The 25,059-nt window shown below is 37.7% G+C and overlaps 1 protein-coding gene across 9 annotated transcripts in view; it reads right to left on the bottom strand.

The window, feature by feature from the left end:
• The window catches only part of arhgdig (Rho GDP dissociation inhibitor (GDI) gamma), a 30,781-nt gene extending 5,729 nt beyond the window's left edge, over positions 1-25,052 (bottom strand). The window contains exons 1-6 of one of the 9 annotated variants that reach the window (XM_077556624.1): positions 24,067-24,869; positions 16,876-18,890; positions 15,042-15,161; positions 12,573-12,746; positions 4,657-4,830; positions 3,488-3,571 (exon numbers count right to left, since the gene is read on the bottom strand). In XM_077556624.1, the coding sequence (XP_077412750.1) occupies positions 3,488-3,571; positions 4,657-4,830; positions 12,573-12,746; positions 15,042-15,084 (475 nt within the window). In that variant the 5' untranslated portion in view covers positions 15,085-15,161; positions 16,876-18,890; positions 24,067-24,869. The other 8 variants (XM_077556623.1, XM_077556621.1, XM_077556625.1 and 5 more) reach the window with 8 other exon arrangements.
• Between the last annotated feature and the right edge of the window lie 7 nt (positions 25,053-25,059).

Raw genomic sequence — 25,059 nt, 5'->3', positions numbered from 1 at the left:
TTTTTTTTTTACAATCTAGAGAAGAAATGTGGAAACCATACAATACTTGGAGGAAATGTTATATTTTTCAACAAAAATTCAGCACGACCCCCTTTTGCCCCAAAAATGGTTTGATCCACCCAATCTCGCTGAGTAGCCCAACTCTACTTTAAACACTCAATATCAACACATTATTATTATTATTATTATTATCATCATCATACCGGATTTCTATTACTTTTATGTTGCTTTTGTCGAAAGCTGGCGTTTTTTTGCTAGCTAGGCAACATGGGTGTGCAACGGGGGTCTAATTTGTAAAACGGTTTTCCCTGAAACAATCAAACTTTTGACCAGTTGGACTTAGAAGGAAGAAAAATAACAAGAAAACTGCAAAGCAATAGCCAAACTGTGCTATAGCGAGGGAACGCTGCACATGCTATCCTGATGTACAGTATATGATATTTTGTTATTTACTACAACAGAGCTCTCTTTTCTTGTGTGTAAAAGCGAGGTTAACTTTGTTTCACTGTGGGCTTCAATGGCTTCATGCTGAAGGAGAGGAAGTTTTAAAAGCAACCAGAAATGGATTCACTGCTTAATCCTTTTATATCTCAATTTAAATCGGAGCATTGGTCCTGAGTGCTTCCTAATGGACAGTGAAGCAGGAAGTACGATAGCGGAATGAGACTAATAAAAACAGCGGGGATGTGTTGATAACACACACACATACACAGGCACACGCACGCACACACACATAAGGGATTCAATTGGGTATTGCAGGGTCCATATTAAAAATAGATGTACATGTGACCCATTCAGACATTTAAGTCACAGCATACATACATTATTCTTCTCCCATTTCATGTTAAACCTCCTGAATCTCAGCTTCAATTGTTCACATTCCCAAGGATTGTGGCGCGTTTACTCTCCCCCTTCTCCTCCCCTCGACCCCCCCCCCCCCCCCCATACATTTTTCTCGTCTGGTGAGGCACACAGGAGAGAGAAGATAGCGAGAAAATAGGTCACGCTGTCTAGCTGATCTCCTCAGACATGTTGCCCATAACGTGCACATTACACGTACACACATGCAGACTGCTCATGTGCACCTCATATTTGAAACACTTGGTGTTTCTACTTAAGATTTCACCTGAATCTTCTCACCTATGTAAGCATTTAAGCTTGCTTTGTTATGCACATAACGCATGTATGTATTTGTTTGTAAATGAAGAAGCAGCGGTACAGACATCCAATTTAAGACATTTCAAGGTTAATCTGGTACAAAATTTGCATAGCAGCCTAAGAAAACGTCAGTTATACTCACTTACCACGATACTTACTGTTTTTCATTTACAACCTAACTGTGTTGTTAGACAAATATTTACTGTAATTATTACTACAGACGCTCCCCTACTTACGAACATTCGAGTTGCGAACAACGGTACATACGAACATTTCTGCGCGTACAGTATGTCGAAAAATGTTCGGAAAGAAATGCTGTAAGTTAGATTTTGTATTGCGCGTAGTGCTTCTTTCTGCCGCTAATACCGACGATTGGCGCTGTGAGAGCTCATTGGAGGCTGAGCAACGTGGCGAGGAGGAGGAGGAAGAAACGCCGGTCCCCATGAAGCAGGAAATAACTTTTGAAGCCGATTCCAGCGACGACGAAGAATCTCTCATGATATAAAATCCTCCTCCTCCATCATCTCTTTAAGCATCGAGTACATCTTCCAAAAGTAAGTTAAACTTCATTTTATTTATCTTATTACGTACATGTACATACTGTGTGTGTCTTTCGCTCTCTCTCTCTAACATACGTAGTACATACAGTACAGTACTGTACGTATTCTCTCCATTTTATTAAGTTTTTTTCAGTACAAACCAATGCAGGTTACTTGTACAAGCCTTAAACATACTTATATAAACCTTCAATATACTTATATAGGCTTTAAACATAAATTATAATACAAAATATAGCACTGAAGCAACTTACGAACAAATTCACCTTACGAACGATCGTCCGGAACGTAACTCGTTCGTAAGGTGGGGAGCGTCTGTACTGCGTTTGCGCATGTTAGTCATATACTAGGCCAACGAGTTTAATTTGTTCCGTCACCACGCTCAAAACTTAAAATTCTCTCGTTGTGAAGTCGAGTTGAATTCAATACAATGCTCATATCTAAAAAAAAAAAAATTGCTCGCAAGTTAAAGCAAAAAATACAATAAAAAATAGCCAGGTGACAGACCACTCACATCCAAGGTTATTTTAGTTAACTAAAACTAATGAAAAAACTAAAACTAAAATCCCCAAAACAATTTTGTTAACTAAATAAAACAAAAAAGGCTTTAAAAATGCTTTTCAAACAACGAAAACTAACTGAAACTACATTTTATGTTTACAAAACTAACTAAAACTAAATATAATTATAGTAAAAATGTCCTTCGTTTTAGTCTTTGTTAATTAATTAAATGCATGAGTCTTTGGGGATGATTTTAAATGGGATTTTAAGTAGATTTATTTGGATATTAACCGGAATAAGGAGAAAAGTGACATCATCTAGCAGCAGCCAATAGAAAAGCACCTTCAGATGACGTCGCTCCCGTGGTGTTTTTTAAATATTGCGCAAAAGTAATACACTTTTTTTTTCTTCAAAAACTAAAACTAATACTGAAACTAACTAAAACTAATCTAAAACTAAGCATTTATGAAATAACTAAAACTAATCAACACTAACAGAACCACCTTGAAAATTAATTAAAACTAACAAAATTGAAAAAATAAAACTCAAAACAAAATAAAAACTAACTAAAATGAAAACTTCCCAAACTATAATAACCCTGCTCACATCTCAAGGCACCACTCTACTGTATATTCTATTTCTTACGCTCCATCAAATTTTCCACCACACATAGAAAGAAGTTACAAAGTGCATTATTTTGAGGAACGGTTCCAAATATATTTCGCGGGCCGCCCTGTTTGTTTGCATTATCTCGTACAGAGAGCAGCAGCTCTGTATCGTTCCCATCCAGAAGAGCGGCGCAATCATTTCCCGATTGTGCAATTCAGCAAACGTTACATTACACATGACAAGATGCACTTTATGATGTGCTCGGCCCATTTGCATGACAGGAAATTGTTCCATACAAAGTGGTAATTGCTTTGCGAATCAAACCTAAAGCAAATGTGTGAATATGAAAGTCCCGTTGCAAGCAAATCTATCAAACTTGTACAGTACATGAATACATGCATGAATGGAGGCCAACACACACCTCACACAACCTCCCTAGCTGTTGCCTCCGCTTGCGCCGAGGGGAAAATGTCAATAATGCCCACTAAGCAAACATTTAGCTCTCTCACTCTGCTCTGCCTGTCCCTCTCTTCGGACACACCCAATGCAGACATTCTGCTGGCGAATGCAGCACAACTTGGTGAGATGCCTTGCTCCAGGGCAGCCCAGCGATTTGTGCATTTATGTTGGCGGCACAGTGTAGCACTTGCTGGCGTGTGTACCTGTTAGGTTGATGGTGGCTGGTCCAGATGGCTCGTCAAATAACAGGGTCAGTTTGGTCACCTGGATGTTTGGGCCTGAGAAGTCTGCAGAACATCACATTTATGAAACCATTTTTCTTCCTTTTATTTAACTCATTCACTGCCATTGACGGCTATAGACGTCAAAAATTTATTTGAACTATTAGTTTCCACTTTTGTCAACAAGAGTATGAAAACCTAGAAAAAAATATATTGTACATTTAGAACAGATGTAAAATTTGTGATTAATCTTGAGTGAAGTCATGTGATTAATTACAATTAAATATTGCCCCTAATTAAAAAGAAAGAAAGAAAAGATTATAAAAAATTAGAGGCGTCAGACGATTCAATTATTTAAATTGTAGTTAATCGATTAATCACAAATTTTATATCTGTTATAAATGCACAATTAAAAAAAAACTCTAGGTTTTCATACTCTTGTTAGCTCTTTGACTGCCAGACGTTTTCAGAAAAGGGATGCCGTGGGTGCCAGCCGATTTAAGCATTTTGACTGATCTTTCAAGGTCCACAGAAAATGTTGTGTTTGGACTATGGAAACACACATACTACCAAATGAAAGATTGGACTCTCATCTTTCATCAGAAAAAAAAGTTTGTTTCTACCTTATTCCGTTTTTCAGTAATCAACAATAGAAAATGGTTAATTTCACCTCTGTTTTGAAACAAACGTCTTTTAACGTCTTTGGCACTCCTCCCTAGGATTTTACTAAACGTTATTTAACGTTTTTGGCAGTCAAAGAGTTAACAAAAGTAGAAACAAATATCGTTCAAATAAATTTTTGACGTCTATAGCCGTCAATGGCAGTGAATGAGGTAAGGGTAATGTAAATAAAAGTGACAACATGCTTAAATCAATCCAACATGTACTGTGCATTGTGTTGGGTTATGTTCCAGTCTGTGTTGTTCTTCTGATATCAGTTATCAGCCTGACTGTGCGATATGAGATGCTGCTGAGCAAGGAGGTTTGTGTTGGTGTGTGTTGGTGTGTGTGCGTAATCAGAACTTGATGACTTCATCTGCATCTACGCACGGGAGTTGTTGCAATGATTCAATTAGAGCTGCAGTCACATGACCACTGGCTTGAACTTTGCTTTCCTCACGTAATAACCTATGTATGCAATACACACACACCTGCCATCATTGGTCGGGTCCCCAGCAGCGTCTGCTTGTATTTCACCAGACTCTCGTCGTCCTTGTCCAGATCCTGAATCTCCCGCAAAGTTTTCTGAGCTGGCGGATTGTAGTTGAGGTTCCTGTCGTCTTCTTCCTCCTCTACAGGCAAATCCCTCTTGTCCATCAGGAAACCTTTGGTAAAGAAGGAATGATGACAAATGTCAATGCATGATGTTGGAGAAATATCCAAATAAAGTTCACTGGATGGTGTTTATCTTTAAAACCCTTATTGGCAAGACCCCACCCTATCTTCGCACCACCCCCACTCTCCATTCCAGCAGTTTTATTAACCTCTTCCTTCTCCAAGTCTACTCTACACTACTGTTGATGTTCTTTTCAAATTTACTGCCGCAAACAAATGGAATGCTCTATTACCAATAATAGAACTCACTTTATTCATCCTGATATCATTGTTTAAAAATTCTGTGAGGTATATCGTACATAGGTGTACTTGTTTTTAACCTGCTATGATGATTGTATTTATTATATAATATGATATAATGGATAATGTAAATATGTGACTATAGCACTTTGTAGTTTTATTATGTCACGTTTTAATAATTAGCTCAGCTGATTATATGATTTGTGGCACTATTTCTTTTATCTTATTTTAATAAAGCTAAGAATCGCCATACCGTCAATACGAAAGCTGAAAAAAACATTTTTTAAGAGCAGACATCTATGAATAATGAAAGTATTGTTTTCAACAATCAAGGTTGAACTATGCTGAACAGTGTCAAATTCTGCTAAATCAGCTATTGAACTATGAAATAAACCATAAAGGAATTGCATTGATAAAGTCATCATAAGCGTTCTAGAGATATAATAATAATAATAATAATGTAGTTTTAATTTTGCTGCAGACAATATCTTCTATTTTTACGTATCCCTAATGAACGCTTTCTTCTCCTATTTCGATTATTGAGCCATGGCTGTATCGCGATGCCATCATGAGTGCTTGCAAACATATTGTCTAGTGATCCGTTCCACAGTGAGACAATTTCATCTCTTTGTATGATCGTTTGAGGAAATAAAACATGACATCAATTCACACATTTCATAGTGTGTGTGCACCACAGGAGACAACCTGCTGTTTACTCTGGTATCTCAGTTGTAATGAGACACATCAGATCAGTATGTAGAGGTAATTGGATGACAGGAAGTACACAAACATGCACACAAACACACATAAAGTGTGAAGGAATGCACCTAATCACTCTGTCTTATAGATTCAGTCAATATATTAGCTTAATGTGTTCTCTCTCTCACACACACACACACACGTACGCACGCACGTGAAGCCCTGCACTGCTTGCTTACAGCAGCACCACACCCATTCTGAGCCAAACACGCTTGCCTTTGTCCGTCACCATGGCAACCCTTTCAACTCCCTCTACGGTGACATCATCGCTTTGCTTCTCTTCGGATGTGACTGAAGGTACACTCTTGGCGACAATAATTTTCATTTGACGCAATAAAACATCCGTCCATCCAGGCAGCCATCATCTATATCTACACCCCGTGTCATGAGCGGGGTCGCTAGGGGGGGTTAGGGGTGGGGCAGATCACCTGTCAGTCAAATGGATGAGACGTAAAGAGCCAAGATGATTGACATTTCTTGGTCAGAGTATCTGGATACTGACGGAATTCCTGATTTCTATCAAAAGCTACATGCTGATTTGAAATTCATGAGGTTCATTTCAGGTGAATAGCTATAATAAAACTTCAATATTGTCTGCTTTCTATTTTGGACATAAACTGTCACTCATTTCAAAGGATTAGTTTTTTTTTTTTTTTTTTTTGATGAAATCCAGCAGACTCCAAGGGGGGAACACACTTTACAAGGGACAATGGGTTTAAATGCCACTCAATGACTTAACTAAAACTAACTTAATTAATAAACACTGCAAGCCAATTCCATTATGAAATATTGTATAAATGCATTGCAGTTAATTAGGTATGAATGTAACATTACCTCATAAATGATTTGTTCGCCATCATTTACATATCAAACACCTGAGCATTCACACTCTCCCCTTCCGCACAGTGAACGTACCACTCTCACAACAATGTTATCCTCTTTGGTCTCCAGGCTGCTGACCTGGCACACAACCGCTTCTCATTTATTTTTTAAAAAGCAGGCGTTTACAGAAATCCTGTCTGATGTGTTTTAACATGGATTTCTTAAACTATACTCTAATGGTCATCGTCATGCCTGCAAATACAAAATTGTCACACATGAAAATATTCATATCGTTGTACAGATTTTTGACACAGCTCTTGGATTATGTACCTAATAAAATGTCCAGTGAGTGAAGCTGTGAAATCAGCATATGGTTAACTGTAGAAAGTGGGGTACAGCCTTTTTACAACAAAATATACACTTTGAAACACACAGATAAAACAGTTAAATGAATCATTTAAGTGATGATGTTGCCTTTGGGTACGTTCTAAGTGCCGAAACTAAAATAACTACAGAAGTGAAATTAGCCATCTTCACTGTCATCACTTGTGCCCACGTGTACTGAAATGACTGCTCCAAAGTGCAGAAACTGTTCTTGCCAAATCAAGTCTTGTTAGCCCAAAAAAAAAAAAAAGGCCTGCTTAGTTGCATGACAAATTAAGAGACCGAGTGTTGCTGCTGGCTTTTCTAGTTAAATCAACATGCTGTGTAAAATCAACACACAGTTTGGCAGGCAACAGATGGCTTGAGGCGGAGGAGAGTGAGAGATGATGTTCACATGAGAAAGCAGAGCCATGGAACACTATTTGCAACAATACACATTAAAAGTATCCTTCTTGTGATAAACAGTGTGTTTAAATATGCTGTTTTTTAACATTTATTTTTTACTGCTGGTCCAAATAATAAGCGCATGATCTAATGAACATGTGTTGGAGCCTCCAAAGTGGAACACGACCCATTTGGGTGACACTCGCTGATTTCCAAGTTGTTCAAATTTAAAAACAAATCTCCTCATAGGAAATGATGTCAACCTAAACCTTTTTCGACGTTAAAGCTGTCACCATCATGTAAATTTATTAAGAATGCATACAATATTTTAATAACAATTTCAACTAATTGCGTTAAGATAAGTTAACCACTGTAGTATACAATGATAATGTGATACTGTCAACTAGTTGTGTGGTGAGACCGCATGGTATCTGCTTGGTAAAATTTTGGAATGTAACTTGATTAATTGCATTGTTTATATTGCACTGAACAGCCCAAGCCTTTCGTAAGTGGAAAATAATATTTAAGGTTTGATGGTTATGATCAAGATGCTCTTGGCCATCACTGGTACCCATTAGTGGAGGCATGAAACAATAGTCCAAGAGAAGCATTAAAAAAGAACACACACACACATACACACATGCCTTTTTGGTGAAGTCTCACAAGTTTGACATCACAAACTGCAGGTTTTGTTGGACTTTTTAGGCATTTTTTTCAGACGATTTGGATTGAACTCAGATTGGATTTAATAGAAAATTAACTCATTCACATTCCATTGACGGCTATAGACGTCAAAAATTCATTTGAACTATTTCTATTAGTTTAACATTTTTTCCACTTTTGTTAACAAGAATATGAAAACCTAGAAAAAAATTATTGTACATTTAGAACAGATGTAAAATTTTGGGTTTTTTGATTAATCGTGAGTTAATCGTAATTGTAAATCATGCAATTAATTACGGAAACGTTTTTATCCCCTGACGCTCCTAATTCTTAATAATCTTTTCGTCTTTATTTTTTTAATTGAAATTTTCGTATTTTTAATCATCTTTTTTTTAAAGAATCAAATATTCTAATTCCAAGTAAAGCAAAAGAATAAAAGGGGACAGAAAGAAGTAAAACTTGTTTTGTCTGCCCTTGATCAACAACAACAACAAAAAAACACCTCACGATTAATCACAAATTTTATATCTGTTGTAAATGTACAATAGAATTTTTTTGTCATGGTTTTCATACTCTTAACAAAAGTGGGAAAAAATGTTAAACTAATAGAAATAGTTAAAATGATTTTTTGACGTCTATAACCGTCAATGGCAGTGATTGAGTTAAGATCTCTTTATTAGTAGATGACGAGACATTGATATCTTGTCAACAAAAAAATAACTTCCCAATTTGTGTTTGTATGTCATATTTTTTTCTTTACTAAGCAGTCCAGTTGTTACCAAACTATGGCCCGGGGGCCATTTGTGGCCCGTCGTCCACTTTTAAGCGGCCCGTGGCAAATACTAAAAATGACATATGCTACTAATAAACTTGCTTTAAATACTGTAAAGCTTTTCTAAATATGCAAATGAACTTTTTAAAACGAAACAAGTAACACTGTGGTGAATAATGATAATTTTTACAAGCAAAATGGTTTCCTTGAATTTCTGTGCAGTGTAAGTTCCAAATTGAGACAATATCACATGAAGTAAATGGTCAGCTTGTGACAGATTGCTCCTTGTTTGGTTCTGAATGTAGATATTGGGATTTGGTTGTTGTTCAGTGCAGGGGCTGACATTTTCTGGTGGGTTACAAAGTCTCAACCTGCCCCCAATCTTGTCATCCTAACCTGTTCAAGTGATAGTTTTTCCAAAAACACTAACATATAAACAATAAGCAACTGCTTGGTTGACTGATTTTAATGTGCTTGTTAAATTGAATTAATACAAATTCAAAGTGGCCCTTGCATCCTTTGATTTTACTGTATGTGTGTACGAGGAAAAAGTTTGGACACCCCTGTTATAGTCCTTTGAAGCCTAGCGTTACGGCTCTGTTTTTTTTTTTTTATTATTATTTTTTAAAGATTTTAGAACAGAGGACTGGTTGGGTCCTCTGTTCTAAAATCTTTAAAAAAGAAAATAAAAAAAAGAGGCCTGTTTGTGCATGCGCAAACACATCAAAAGACACAAAGGAGAAAGTAAAACCAATTGGAAGCAAATCTTGCAGAACCAAAAGAATCAGATCGACATTCATACAGTCTATGCAAGTGCATTTGCCGGCCATGTGGCCTTCACTGAAACAACGTGACAAGAAGACTACCGTCGATCTGCTGAATGCCAGCTTGCAGATGCCCCGTCAGCACTCTAAGCAACACCCCAAATCTCAGTGACACACAACGCACACGCATGGCACGACTCACATACAGAACTCCAGCCTGTTTATTACACAAATCTGAAACACACCAGCACAGTTCAATAGCCTTTTATTATTACGGGGCACTTGTCGATACTGTTTACGAGCATGGAGGAAATGCAGCTAGTTCTCACTTGGTATTTAAATTAGTTTTTAGCAGCAATACATAAGACCTGTATGAGACAAAGCTCGCGCCTTGGGACTGTGTCGTTAAAAAAATTTGAATTTATGCTCAATGAGTCCTCGGGGTCTCATAACTGAGTCTGTTCATTTAACATTCAAAACTAACAGTTGCGTTTGGATTTGACAGAAAATAGGCAAATAACACATGTAGCGTGTGAATGTGTGAATTAGCGTGCAAAAGAGGGATTAATAAGTATGGAGGCTCCAACAGTAGGTGATAGTGAGGGAAAGAAAGATAAGAAGGAATAGGAGAGAAAATGAGGTCAAAAAATGATGGCGGATGGGAGGACATTATGATCATGTCAAATGATTGAGGGAGGCAGGGAAGGGTGGGGCCCAGCCCAGTGTGAGGAGAGACAGGTTGAAGACGGGAGAAAGGAGGATTTCAAACCAAACGACTTTTTCCTTTTCTTGCTGCATCATGTTAGTTACAACCACCGAATGAAATGAATCTTTCAGGCTCAAAAGTGCCGTCTTCAAAAGCATGTCTGAGGTTTCTACTGCAAGCTAATGGCTTTAGTGGCTCCATGCGGCCCGCACAAAGCTTTATGGGTACAGAGCTTTAAATGCAAACATCAGTATGCAAAGACGCTTATCATAACTCAGGCAATATGATGACCAGCTGCTACGACTTTTTAAGCTATAGGTGCTAGTGACGCTGAAGTCCAAATCACTCAAGTAAAGGATATTGGCTATCTAATCTAACACGTAATTGGTGATAAATAATCTCGTGTTTCTAAAACAAAAACCCGTGCAGTTTTCTCTGGTTTTCTCACCTATTCCGAAAAGCATATAGGTAGGTGAATTGAAGGCTCCAAATTGTCTGCAAGTGTGAATTTTACCTGGGTTAATTTTAATAGACTACCCTGGATACATTAAGTTAATTGAACCCAAGTAAATTAAGATGGATGAAATTTTAGTAATATAGTTATATTAACTAAAGTCAACAGACTTAGTTTTAAAGGCACAATGTGTCGAATTTTTCAATTTTTCAATGTGCTTTCATTAAAACACACACAATTAATTTAAATAATATGCATAAAATAAAAATCTCATCAACATACATTTATTTTTATATAATTGTAGGTCTACGAATAATCACTAATTATTATATTACCCGTACATAAATTGCACCGCGCCTTACAGGAGGCTGACATGTTTCGCCGCCATCTTTCTGCTACGGATACCCGAAGGAGAAGAACTTCGCAAATTGATGGTAGGCTTGCCAAGTGTGGCCTCTCTGGCCTGTTCAAAATGCACAAGTTTCCAACTAAGGTCATTACATTCTAATAGCTCACCACTAGATGGCACTAAATTCTACACACTGTCTTTTTTAATTAGCTATTAAATTTTAAATTAAACTTTATTTGTTTTATTTTAGGCAGCTGGCTAAGGTAAAGCCTCTTCTTTCTCAACAGTAATCCAGATGGATTACAGTAATGCACTTTATTTTGGAGTCAGTCAGCCCTCCCTGAAGCGTCTCCATTTGGACCAAAAGGCTGCTGCTCACCTCCAAACTGTAGCTCGTAGGAGGGAGCACATAACTCCAATTGTGGCCTCCCGTCACTGGCTGTGAGGTCATTTTAAGATTCTCTTAAATAAACGATTACATTGAAAGTTGATACAAAAGAGGGCGTCTGACTATTTAGCAAATTAGTTTTAGACATTTCCAATAAATTTTATTTATATTGGACGCTACATAAAATATTAATAAATTCTACATACAAAAACAAACGGAGTAACAGATGATATAAATTGTGTCACTTCTCCTGAAGGGCTGAGCTTTCTTTGTAGCGTCTTATTTTCTCTCTATCCTGAGAATGTCATTCACTTCCCTGTTTCTTATGAGCCTTTGTCTTCATTTGCCATAAACCTCAAAGTCCCCTACACACACCTATGTGAGGGGAAACCCCGGAACCTTCCGCCATCTGTCACTGTTCAGCACTACTGCAGAGAGGCCATCAAACACCCCCCCCCCCACCACCACACAAACACAAACACACACACACACACACACACACACACCGGCTTCAGAAGTTGGTGACATCATTTGTGTGGCGGATACGCTGTGTCATCACATTTGCACGCACACAAAAAGAATTATTTGCACGTGAGAGAATTCCCCTTTGGAGGTAAGAAAGCAACTCCCCATGCATACATTTGAAGACAATTCAATGTTTTCTCAACATTTTTTTCTGTACGGGCAGAACCACAATGATGCAGCGAGACAAACACACTCAACACACACACGTGATCAATAGCTATTGATTTGCTATCTTTGGCTTGTCTTGGCAGCGTTTCATGTCGGACATAAAAATGTCCACACCCGCCACGATTGAGACATATGGCGCGTGTGCGTACACACTAACACACACACACTCACACTAAGAGCATATATGCACACCCTTTAAACACGCGCATGCTAAAGAGCAAATAAAACCTAATTATGAAGTTGTCTTTAACACGTCATACATCTTGTTGAATCAGTGAAGTTGTACCGTACTAGTTAAAAGAGACCACACACACACACACACACACACACACACACTCACTTCCATGGCCTCACCTCTGTAGCACATAGTTAGCCAGAGCAGCTCCAGCACCTGACCCCCAAACTCGCACGCGTCCAATCCCAGCATGCTGCCTCTCTGCGGGGCTGCGCTCAACGTGACAACCGGGTAGGGAAGAACCAGACAAGCAGGGAACCTCCACAGGTAGCAAAAAAAAAGTACAGCATCCGCTAAAGTGTTGGGAGGAAAAGAACCGGCTCAGGCGTGCATTTTCCTCCTCAAATACAACAAAAGGTAGCTTTTTGGGGGAAGAAAGCGGAAAGATGTTAGAGGGGGGGGGGGAGAGATAGCAGCGGCACAGAGGTTATCCTTGGGTGTGGATGTGATGTGGATGTGTGGGAGAGCGAGCGAGCGAGCGAGAGAGAGAGAGAGAGAGAGTGAGAGAGAGAGAATAGAGGGAGAGGAAGAGGGTGAGGCAGCTTTCCACACTTCTTCCCACTGCTTCTTTCCTCGTGTGCAGCCCAGTGACACAAAAAGAAAGAAAACGGGCAAAAATCCAAAGTGGGAGATGCTTTTTAGTGTGTATGCAGCATGGCTGTCTGCGGTAGCGTGTGAGATACGCAGACGCTGGCTATCGATTCGCAGCTGTGCGTCCACCCCCCCCCCCCCCCATCGTTCATGGTACCTCTGTCATGAGCCCAGAGACTGCAATGAGCTCATCCTTTAACCCTCCCTCCCCTCACCTCTTTACACCTCATTCCCTCTCACGCACTCTTGCCTTCTTTGACTTCCCTCTCCATATTTTATTATCACGCGAGGTGTCCTCTCCCTGCGTCCAGCCATTTGTCACCCCGTCATCACCGTCTCCTTTCATCCCACATCTTCTTTATCTGCCTATGGGTGACCACACCCTTGTGCACCCACAACTCATCCTCCTATTTTCCTCCTCAAAAATGGTGGGGGTTACATCTGCCACTAGACAATTAGATATTCTCTTGTCTCATGCTAGGCAGAGACTAGGTGAGTGGCTTTGTCTCTTTCAAAAATGTGCAGGCAGTATCCTCTTAGAGAAACAAAATGGACAGTCTACTATACAGTATTTAATGCCAGGAAACAGAAGCCATCTGGGTTTCAAGTTTCTGTTAGAAAAAAAAAAAGAGTCTTCAGGGTGATGAATGAGGTTGCTGCAGGGTTGAGATAGAAAATAAAAAAGGCATAAAGGGGAAGGAAAGCAACTGGTGTACTGAAAACAAATTCTAGCAACTACATTTTGGCATCATTTTTGTTTCTACTCATTAATCAAACAACAAATAAATCCATCCATCCACTATCAGTGCCATATGATGTAGATGAAAGTGCTATATAAAAAGCAGTTAATTAAATAGTGTGGAATATTCAAACTCAATCCCCTCTGTCATGCTGGTTGGTCACTATAAACAAAGACCTTCACCGAGGCTAAACAATCTTTAAATTGTTTGAATAAAAAATCATGACATGCAGTCTTAATCAGGGTTTAATTTCCTTGGCATGTATTACCGCTTTTTTTGTAATAACATTTTTTTTTTTAAAGCTGTACTTTGTAATAATTTACCCAAAAAATACATTTACAATAGCCTTTATATTTGACTGAAACATTTTTAATAAGTAGATTAAAAACATAGCTGTTCACAATGGGTACTCCTACAAGCTTCTGGCCAATACTTTTGAGACAGGATTCGGGTTAGAATTTCTCGTCCTCTGTGTGCAGATGTGACGTCATATGCGTGTTGTATACGCGAAGAAGGGAAAATGCAGTTTCCTTTTCAGGCCACAGGTGGCAGTAGCGATTCGAAATTCAATTTTCTACGTTCAGTAGCTTTGAGACGTTACAAAATAGGATATATATAAAGACATTGAAACATTACTTCCACCTCTGTTGTAAAGTTACAATTACAAATACTAAAAAACTAAGTATTGAAAAACAGCCAAATGTAAGTGTTCAGGGACCAAATAAAGAAATTATTAATTTGATTATTCGCCAATTAATCAGTAATCAGATTTTTTTTCTGCCAAATATCAGAACAGCATCAGTTAAAAAAAAAAAAATCCATATTCAAGAACTTTAGCTGCAGCTCTGTCTGCTGGGTGGGTCTAGTAGATCACTGCACCACTTGGCCACAATGCAAGTGGATTGATTGGATGATAGCAGAGAAATGCAAGTTGATCCATTCATCTAATTGCACTTGCTTGTTGCTGGGTTGCTATTATTCTTTTTTTTTTCTTTTTGCTTCACTCATCTTGTCTTCCATATTCGCTACTGTTACGTTCCATGTGACAATCACGTAGGCAGTGGCTCGGGCATTCTCAGTGTTGGGGTTTTCCACTGTCTGGTGGCTTTCACAAACAACTAGTGTTTTATGGCATTTTTTCTTGTGTTTAATGATTGATAGATGAAGATCGGTAATGTGCCGGTCACATTAAGGCCTTCAAAACAATTAATCCCGAGCTCAACCTCTGATGTGATGTATGAGCACTGAGCATGTTACCTTTCGAGCCAGACAAAGGTCCAATATGTAGCCCAGGCTGCATTTCTCCACCAAATTCTGTTCAAATACAGCCTGCGGATTTCAGGTGATCCTGCTGTCTCCTTATCAGGATGGCGCACCCTGTAATACAACACAGATGACGAAAAACCTTGTTAGTGTTAGAAATACAACAGCGTTGTGAAGTGCGGAGCAAACATAAACCTCGCGCCGAATATGAAGACCAGGGCAGATTCTGCCAATGAAAACGTTGCCTTAAAACCACTATGTGCTAAACCAATATCTTAAAATGGTTAACGGCAACAAAAATGAATGTGATGGAACAGCCTGACTCTATCAATTGGCCTGTCAGTTGCAGCAGTGAGTCTCTCTCATGTCTGTCTTAAAGCAAGCGGAGCATAAAACTATTATATTCCTATTGCTTTATGGAAATATAAATCAGAGGCAGCAGTGGTCCCGGGTGGGGGGCCCATCTATAAAAATGTGTGCCTGAACTCAGCAGCCTGGATGGTGTCATAAAGAGTGTGTCAGTGTAAAGGACCCTGGGGCTTAAACTGTGCATTATCACAATTTTCTTCGTCAAATGGGACAAAACTGTTAAAGTACCAATGTGGGGCAAAACCCGCCACTGCTTGTAACATGGAAGTAAAAGGTAAACAGCCAACTAAAAGAGTCTACTCTATCATAAAGTGAAAGACTGCATAGGGGTCCAAAAGGCTAAAAGTGAATGCTAACATAGGCCAAGTAGAATAAACCGTACATATTAGGGGTGGTAATCTTTGAATGTGTCACGATTCAATTCGATTCGATTTGATTCCGATTTTTGGGCCTGCGATTCGATTCGGAATCAATTTTCGATTGCGAATGATTTTTGATGCAAAATGATTTGATTGACAGTGATTTTTGCTTCAATCTATAGATGTGCAAGGAATTGTAATGATCTACTCCAGTCTGACTCGCTAATGCTAATTAGCGCGCTACTCGCGGCACTTTTGTCATTCAAAAGAACGGCTCCACACTGCAACAAAAAAAAACTTTTATTGGAATAACTTGATCGTGACTTTTTCCTTCTACTCTCTAATGTGGCTACAACTTAATAGTGTATCAAACCGCGTGGAACCACACTGCCCCTAAGTGGCCAAATCGGGTACAACATGAACAGAGCTCCAAATAAAGGCACACACAGACAAAGGCAAGACGGTATAAAATGATTTAAATAAAATCGATTTTGGGACATTTAAAATCGTTTCTGAATCGTACCAAATGAGAATCGATTTTTTTGGCACACACCTCGTACATATTGACAATTCCGAGATGAGGTCAAAATGGCGGTCAAGTCGGAGAAAGGAAGCTCATTGAAAAGAAATGGACTTTGGATTGTTGTAATTTGATTTGTGAGGATTATTTTGATTTGAAAATGTAAAGAAATGACATTTGACTACTATAACAATCTGCCAGGTTTGTAAGCGAGTCACAGGCAAAAGCATTACAATACACTGTTTGTTTTTACCGTGTAAAGGAAGCAGTTGCATTGCAGAAATATCAGAAATGCCCAAATGTTCGGAATTGTTAATTAGTACATTTAGATTGTGTAAATCGGACACGAGGAATCCACAAAGTGGAGCAATGGATTCAATGGATTACACAGACTAAATGTGTCCCAAGATAAACAAAAGCATTCCTACGTTTGCTCCAAGGTAAAAGCCTGACTATCTATATTGAGCTAGATTCAAGTCATATCACTAAACTAGCAAACGATTGAGCATAAAAAATATATATCACTTTCGCTGTAGAAGCAAGTTCATCCCACAAAACTGGACATCAAAGTTACACTTACAATTAATTCATATTGTATATTATCAGGATATCATTATCATTGGCCATCCTCATCGAAATCGGCAAATGCTTTCCACATTTTCGGTGAGTTCTTTACAACGCAACGCCTCGTAAAAATACACTGTTTAACCTATCGTAGTCAGCCCCAAGTATGAATGTTTAGAAATCCAGATTCAAACCATTTTATTTTTTTAAAGAATTAAAAAAAATTAGCCAAGATGCTAGCTTGTTAGCTATTATGCTAGCGGCCACCGGTGTTTTGTCCGGTACACATGACGTGACCAAGACAAAACTGTGTAAAATAATCTAATTTTCTCAGGAAACAGCTATGACCAAGCAAGTCTCAGTTTGCTGACCAAACCCAGAAAAAAGGGTGGCTACTGAAAGATTTGGAGGTATTTTGTCCTCCTTGCGTGTTCAAATATGAGGGTGAGTTGTTGTAAGAAAAATACATTCTTTGCAAAAATGATTTTTAATCAAACAAGAGATCTCTTGGAACATTCAACACTCAGGTACATCACTTAAGAACGTGGAATTTCTGAGCGTCAGAATGTGTCCCCTCTTCCGGGTTGCAGACGCTATATATAGTTTCTTAAAATCCGCCCCTCTGATAATTTTGGCCAGTACTTTTCCAAAGGAGGTGGCAAGACGAAGTCTAATGTAAACAAACGTTCAGGGGCAAATTTGGTGCATAAACTGGGACATAGTTGAAGGGTCTGACTTCCCCAAAACAATATCTCGCAAAACAACCCGAACTGGACATAACTGATAGAGACAATAATGTATGTGTATGTGTATTATTTCAAAACGAATTCTGTTTTCATTGGTGAGATGTGCGTGTATTTAAAACAACGAATTTCTGGCCCAATCAGTGTCTAGGCAGACTGTGAGAGCCAAATGTGTTTTGGCAAAGAAGTGCGGAGAAGGAACTTTTTAGACAAAACAACGTCGTTCAAGCTTAAGGTTAGAGCATACGAGGTCAACATCATGTGCCCTGCTGAGACACAAGATTTCTAATTCAAAGGTTAATATGGAAAATTAAAATGTTCATATGTGTAACAATAGTTGGTATATAAATTTAGGTATTAAAAATGTTATTATATCTTTCAGTCCGCCCTTTGGGCTTACGTAAACACTAACTAAGCCCAACAACTAAATATTTAAACATTTTTACCAAAGGATTCCCACGGGATCTTCATCATCATAATAGCAGGTGCAACACAGGAAGAAGAAAAACACCCTTTTAACAAGAGAGGACGCCCGTCATATGTCAAACAGTGTGATTCATCAGAAGATATTTTGTTTTTTCAGTTTTTTCAGCAAAATAAGCATATCACATATAAAGACAGTGGGTTATGATTATGTCAAAAAATTGTAGCAGGGGATTTCAGGAAATTGGCATGGCAGTTAAGGATTAAAAGGAGTGTCATTGTGTATGTGCAATTCGGGACGCGATTGAAGACTTGTCGTCGTTTGGGCTAGGGAGGTTTTGTTGCTTGCGTTTTGTTGTTGTTTTTTTCAAACAGAGTCCTTCAGCTCTGCGTTTGGCTGGCAACCTGTCCAGGTTGCACCTTGTCTCCTGCCCGAAGCCAGTTGGGATCGGCTTCAGCACCCCCACAATCATTGTGAGGACAAGCGGTCAGGGGAATGGATGGATGAATCCTTTAGCCCACATCTACTGCCAGAGATGTAGGAATTCATCGAATTGGGGTTTGTTTCCTGAAAGTGTGGCTCATTTTTTTTTTTTTTTTTTTGCAACGCCGGGGAAAAGGGACACATTACTCCTATTTCCATTGGGTAATGCTCAGCTCGTTAGCTGACACTGGAAGCAGCAGTCGACTGGTTTCTCTGTTGACTCCCCCTGGTGGCTCGAGCAGTTGGTCAGGTGGCTCGAGCAGTGGTCTCTCTGAAGGTAATGGTTGAGTAGGAAGTGGACCCGGCAGGTCTGAAGGCCGGATGTTGAACGAACCAGGTGTCGGCGTCATTGGACTGATTGACCCCTCCATCACCTCAGGTCTGAGTGCAGGACATTTTTATTAGTCACTAATAAACATTTTATTCACATCCCTTCTTCTGAGAGAGAGCATTTTGGTAGTGTTATTAGTTAGGGGTTAGTAAATTTTTAGTAAAGTTCTGCAGGCCCGTCCTGTGGAAAAAATTCTGTATGTTGTGACATTCAATTATGATCCAGCCTTTGGCTGGTTTTTTAATGACCTAAGCACATTGATTGCAAGGAAAATAAAGATCTTTTTTAGCCAGTTCAAATCTGACAAGGCCAATTTTGTTTACAGAATGTGATTATTAAAATATGTTATTATAATACTTATTGTTATAGATATAGCATGTCAAATGTGCTTCCGGCCATTAAACAAATGCAACTTTCGCCTCAATAATAAAATCAAAAAATAACAACTTCCCCCAGGGCCCCAGGGATTAATAAAAATAGAAATGGAACATATTCACCTTAATTTGTCGTCTCTGCCGAAACTTACTCCTTCTCCATGGTCCAAAAAATTCCCCAAGGTCCTCCTATAAAATTCGTTCTCACGGACTATCTCTAATTATCATATTAAGACTAACTTTTAATTTTATATTTATTTTTTATTTCGCAATGACATACCCAGACCAACTAATAATTCCCCCTTCTGAAAAAGATCGCTTTAGAGAATTTTTCAGACTAATATATAAAGTTTTGCAGTACCTAAATTTAGCTTGTGTATTTATTTTAAAAAGAGGGGAAAAAGTTTATATTTAACCAGTAAATTCAACAATGCATCCCAAGCCAGTGTTTAAATTTGAAAAGAGAATTTGGGAAAATATCAAAAGACCAAGTTTTAAAAAATAAAATATAATAATTAAGGTTCAAATAAATTATATCTTATCTATATTCATATTAGCTGTTTTCAATTTCTGAAACTTTAAATTTACCAATATTATCTTTTGTACTTTAAAATATTGTAGCTTAACCAATAAATTTAACAAAAAATCAAATATTATCAATACATAAAGTTGCCCTTAGTTTTAATATTACCATTAAGCTTACTAGTCCCCCTGTTTGATGTTTGTCCAAAAAACTGACTGTTTTAAAATAGCAAAATAAACAAATCAGATCAAATCAAAAATAGACATCAAAAAGTTTTTAAAATATAAAAAATTTGTATATATAAAATGTTGTCAATCAATTAGTTAAATTTACCAAATGTTTTACTGTAAATGTTATAACCCTACCCATGTCAAAATATAGATTTCAGTGCAAACAGTCAGCGTCAAATCATATGGCCCGGTATCAGCAATTCAAAGAGAGCATTGTTTGTTGGGTGTGGCCTTCGTATGGCATAGTTCTTTCGTAGGACAGTTCTGGACGCAGGAACGCTTTGAAGACGCTTGTGCAGAATATTTGGAGCAGTTTCATAGAACAGTTCATTTGGCAGTGGAGCAGTTTTTCTTTTTTCACATTTGTATATGATGGCACAGTCTTTGTGGCAATAGTCGGCAGGAATCTCCGCCCTTCCATCTGGCGTTAGCAGGCTGCAGGTGTAGTCAGGTATGGCGGCATCTTTTTCCACCGCCCTGCTGGTGGTGGTGACAGGTGGCAGTTGCAGTTTCTCTGTGGGTGGGGGTTTTAAAGAGGTCTGTGTCCCGCCAGTTGACTTTGTTCCGAAATAATGACCCTTGACCAATAATCCTCACTCGACTGAAAACATTAAAATCCGCCCCAACAGTATTTAGGTTATAACATGTCAGTAAATATTAAAACCAAAAACTTCTTTTATTAAAAAAATTAAATAAAAATAATAAAAAATAATAATTAAAACAATGAAAGTTTACAATTTTAAATAATTGCTAATTATATGTCAATATTTGTTATGGTTTACAATATTTAATTTAATATGTTTTGCATACCTTCATAAATAATACTTAGGATAAAATAGGACAGATATACTCTAACAATTTACAAATATAGTTAATTAATAAGTGTGTAGTTTTCAATTAATGTTTTCTCAATGGAGGCCGCAGCCCGTAAAGTCAGCCTTTGGTCAAACGTCAAAGCAGGAATGATTTTAATTACATAGCACCTCAAATTATGTCAAAAATGTGTTTCTTCCAGATAGCTTCCCCAGTCTGTTTGTAATGAGACTTCAAATGTCGAATTCAAAGGTTAAATATATTCAGGAGAGATTAAAATTACTTTCTATTTATAAACGTCGGAGAAAAAAAAATAAATAAAAAACTCCTTTTAAATTATAATTAACACATTACTTCATCCCCAGGACCGGAACATGGCACTTTGGTGCGACCCCAATTGTCCTTAATGGGTGTGTCTCCTGATTCTGAAAAGATATTTAAAATTTATTAAACAATGTTCTCGCGCACAAACAAAATCATAAGGGAAAAAACAATCATCTATATAAGAATTATTCCACATTAATTGCCATCCAAGTTATTTGTTTTTAGTTATTATTATTATTATTATTAAAATAAGAGTAGAGACTAAACTATTTAATCTAAAACAATCACACAATTAACATTACCTTTTATAAAAACATTTTATTTGACCTCATTACAAAGATTGATGGCTGTTGGCATTTTTTAACCCGAGAAAGGGAATGAGTCATAGCAACTACAATCAGTCAAAGCCACCCATGCTCTACAAGCATAAGACATGCATCTAAATTTTATAATATCTTAAAACTATACCTCTCTATGTTATTTGTGTATTAATATTCGTTCGTTTATAGCAAACATAATTTTTAAATATGACGTATTTGCACTCTTGAAGCCAGTTTAAGTATTCAACGTTAGTGCTTAAGAAATTTATGTAAGGGGCTTATAAAATCAGTTACGGCAACAATTTATATAATGTCGTTCAATTATTTAACGCAGACAATTGCGGGTTTTAGCGTTAGAAGTTTTATTAGTAATTTTACCGTCTAATTAATTTATCCCGTTTAGCGCTTATTAAACGGCTTAATTTGTTTTATTACATAAATTTGTATTATACAGTTATTTTATTTGCAAAGCAACATTTCAGTATTCATCATTTTTTCAATACACTTTTCTTAAAGATACGTCCGGGACTCTCCTCTATATAAAATTACATACACTCATAACATTATTAACGGGCGGTCGCCGTGTACGCACATTCAAAGTTAAATTGCCGTCATTAAAACCATCGAACAAATGCCATATCTTATTAGAATAAACTAACCTTTTTCACAATATAATCAAGTCCCGTCGTTCAATATTAATTACATTTTAAGTCATTATTTAAACGGTATGATTAATCCGGAAGCTTTAATTCCGACTAGCGGAAGTCATATCAGGTCAAATCATTTAGTCTTATATCATTATTTAGTTATATACATGGTTATAACTTCACAAAAATACCTAAAGCTAGTATTCTAGCATTATTCATTATTTTGTCAACAAGCTTTCGATCATTTCTGGCTTTTCTTCCACTCGAAGAAATTACAGATGTGTGTTGCACCAGCTCATCTAGTTCGTGACGTTTTTTCACACATGCAAGTTCAACGTTCTTCATCAAAGAGATTAGACACACTGCAGATTGTAATGACGGAAAATAACCTTTTCTACAGCCGTCTTGCATCCAGTCGCAAAGTTCTTTTTTTGTTTCTCGTTTAGCCTTTGTAGGTAAAATCCCTATAGCCACAGCGCATGCGTTTCCAATTTGTTTATCCAGCGTCATCCCATCTAAACTCAACGGAATCCCATTCGGGTCAAACCACTGTGTTTTGAGTTCAAATAGAGTGTCCATGTTTCGTCTTAATTATTAACTCAGGTATTTTATAGCTTATTGATTTGTATTATATTATATTATATTGTAAATTATCATAGTTCAGTTGTATTAATATTTAAATGAAGTGACGTCTCACTTATAACAGAATTAATCAACTGTTCTCGTCGCGGTCCCTTTAAGATTTTACCGTAACGTTAGAGTTTCTTCACCGATCAGACGGCATACACACAACGGACAGACAAGACATGTCGTTTTGTACGACATATCAACACATAAATATCCGGATGTCAACTGCGCTACCCCAGCTTCAACAGTTTCTTTGTCTTTGAATTTTAATCACGAATATTCAATAGACCTATTGGCTTGATCTAAAGCGTCGTATCAAATATGCTTTAGTCAGCCCGACTTCCACGAGTTGAGTCAATACATCTTATATCTCTTATATCTTGTCTAAAAATGTCAATATCCAATTATTCATAGACCTATCGATTAATCTTAAAACGGCGTACTAAATCCGTTTTATGTCAATCTGACTTCCTATAAGTTGAGTCCTTTGTCCCTAGAAAATGAAGCAGTCGATCCTCCCGCAGCTTTAATCGGCAACACTTATTCAAGGATCTTCGTTATCTAATTACCCAAGAATCTATTACTCATAAAAACAAAGTGTTTGTCTCTCCCGCGCATCAGGCAGGGATCAAGACAAAGATGCTTTTTGAGCCGACTTCTCTCAACTTAAATATGTATGGACGTAAAACCAATGCCCATACATCTACCGCTTGGTTACAACAATAATGTTTCCCCAGCTGATTTACTCTCAACTTCAACAACTTAATCTTATATCTTAACCTCATATACGCAGACTTCAAATCAATTATCTACGTATCTATCGTCTGTAAAAACCAAATTGTAAAGACAAAATGTTTCCCAGACTGACTTACAAGCGATCGTTATTCTTAACCTCATATACACAGACTTCAAATCAATTATCTACGTATCTATCGTCTGTAAAAACCAAATTGTAAAGACAAAATGTTTCCCAGACTGACTTACAAGCGATCGTTATTCTTAACCTCATATACACAGACTTCAAATCAATTATCTACGTATCTATCGTCTGTAAAAACCAAATTGTAAAGACAAAATGTTTCCCAGACTGACTTACAAGCGATCGTTATTAATCTTTATAACTCCAAAAAGATCGCATATCATCTGCGCATTTCCGCATACACTACCACGTCACCACGTGTATAGTTCAAACACCGTGGTAAAATCCGAAATCTGGGACTTTCACGTCCAAGCAAACGATTTCAAAATTCATCACTATTTTTCTTACACAGACTCCAGCCTCAAAATAATTTTACACGACGAATTTACCAGCCGCCGCGCCCTGAAACAGACAGAATTCCTAAAACGTGGATTCATTTGTCCACTTACCTTAATTATTATGTGGCCGTAGAATTCTGCCCGTCCCTGAACGCCCCGCTGGAAACTGTCGAAACGTCGGTGGTCGCCAATTGAAAGATTTGGAGGTATTTTGTCCTCCTTGCGTGTTCAAATATGAGGGTGAGTTGTTGTAAGAAAAATACATTCTTTGCAAAAATGATTTTTAATCAAACAAGAGATCTCTTGGAACATTCAACACTCAGGTACATCACTTAAGAACGTGGAATTTCTGAGCGTCAGAATGTGTCCCCTCTTCCGGGTTGCAGACGCTATATATAGTTTCTTAAAATCCGCCCCTCTGATAATTTTGGCCAGTACTTTTCCAAAGGAGGTGGCAAGACGAAGTCTAATGTAAACAAACGTTCAGGGGCAAATTTGGTGCATAAACTGGGACATAGTTGAAGGGTCTGACTTCCCCAAAACAATATCTCGCAAAACAACCCGAACTGGACATAACTGATAGAGACAATAATGTATGTGTATGTGTATTATTTCAAAACGAATTCTGTTTTCATTGGTGAGATGTGCGTGTATTTAAAACAACGAATTTCTGGCCCAATCAGTGTCTAGGCAGACTGTGAGAGCCAAATGTGTTTTGGCAAAGAAGTGCGGAGAAGGAACTTTTTAGACAAAACAACGTCGTTCAAGCTTAAGGTTAGAGCATACGAGGTCAACATCATGTGCCCTGCTGAGACACAAGATTTCTAATTCAAAGGTTAATATGGAAAATTAAAATGTTCATATGTGTAACAATAGTTGGTATATAAATTTAGGTATTAAAAATGTTATTATATCTTTCACTACCTTACCTGTACCCTGAGCAAATTTGGTGTCATTTTCAGTCGACAGCGAGTGGCAAAATGTCAGCCCCGATATGGATAAAAAGAGGTAGAGTTTACCGCTTAACTCATGTTCGACAAATGCAATATTATTTCAAAGGTGTGCTTCATGTTGTAGAAAAGTCTCATCCACAGACTATACCCA

This window comes from Vanacampus margaritifer, chromosome 2, assembly GCF_051991255.1.
Source record: "Vanacampus margaritifer isolate UIUO_Vmar chromosome 2, RoL_Vmar_1.0, whole genome shotgun sequence".
Lineage (NCBI taxonomy): Eukaryota > Metazoa > Chordata > Actinopteri > Syngnathiformes > Syngnathidae > Vanacampus > Vanacampus margaritifer.
The sequence above is the reverse complement of the archived record's forward strand: the minus strand, read 5'-3'. Positions and strand labels throughout refer to the sequence as shown.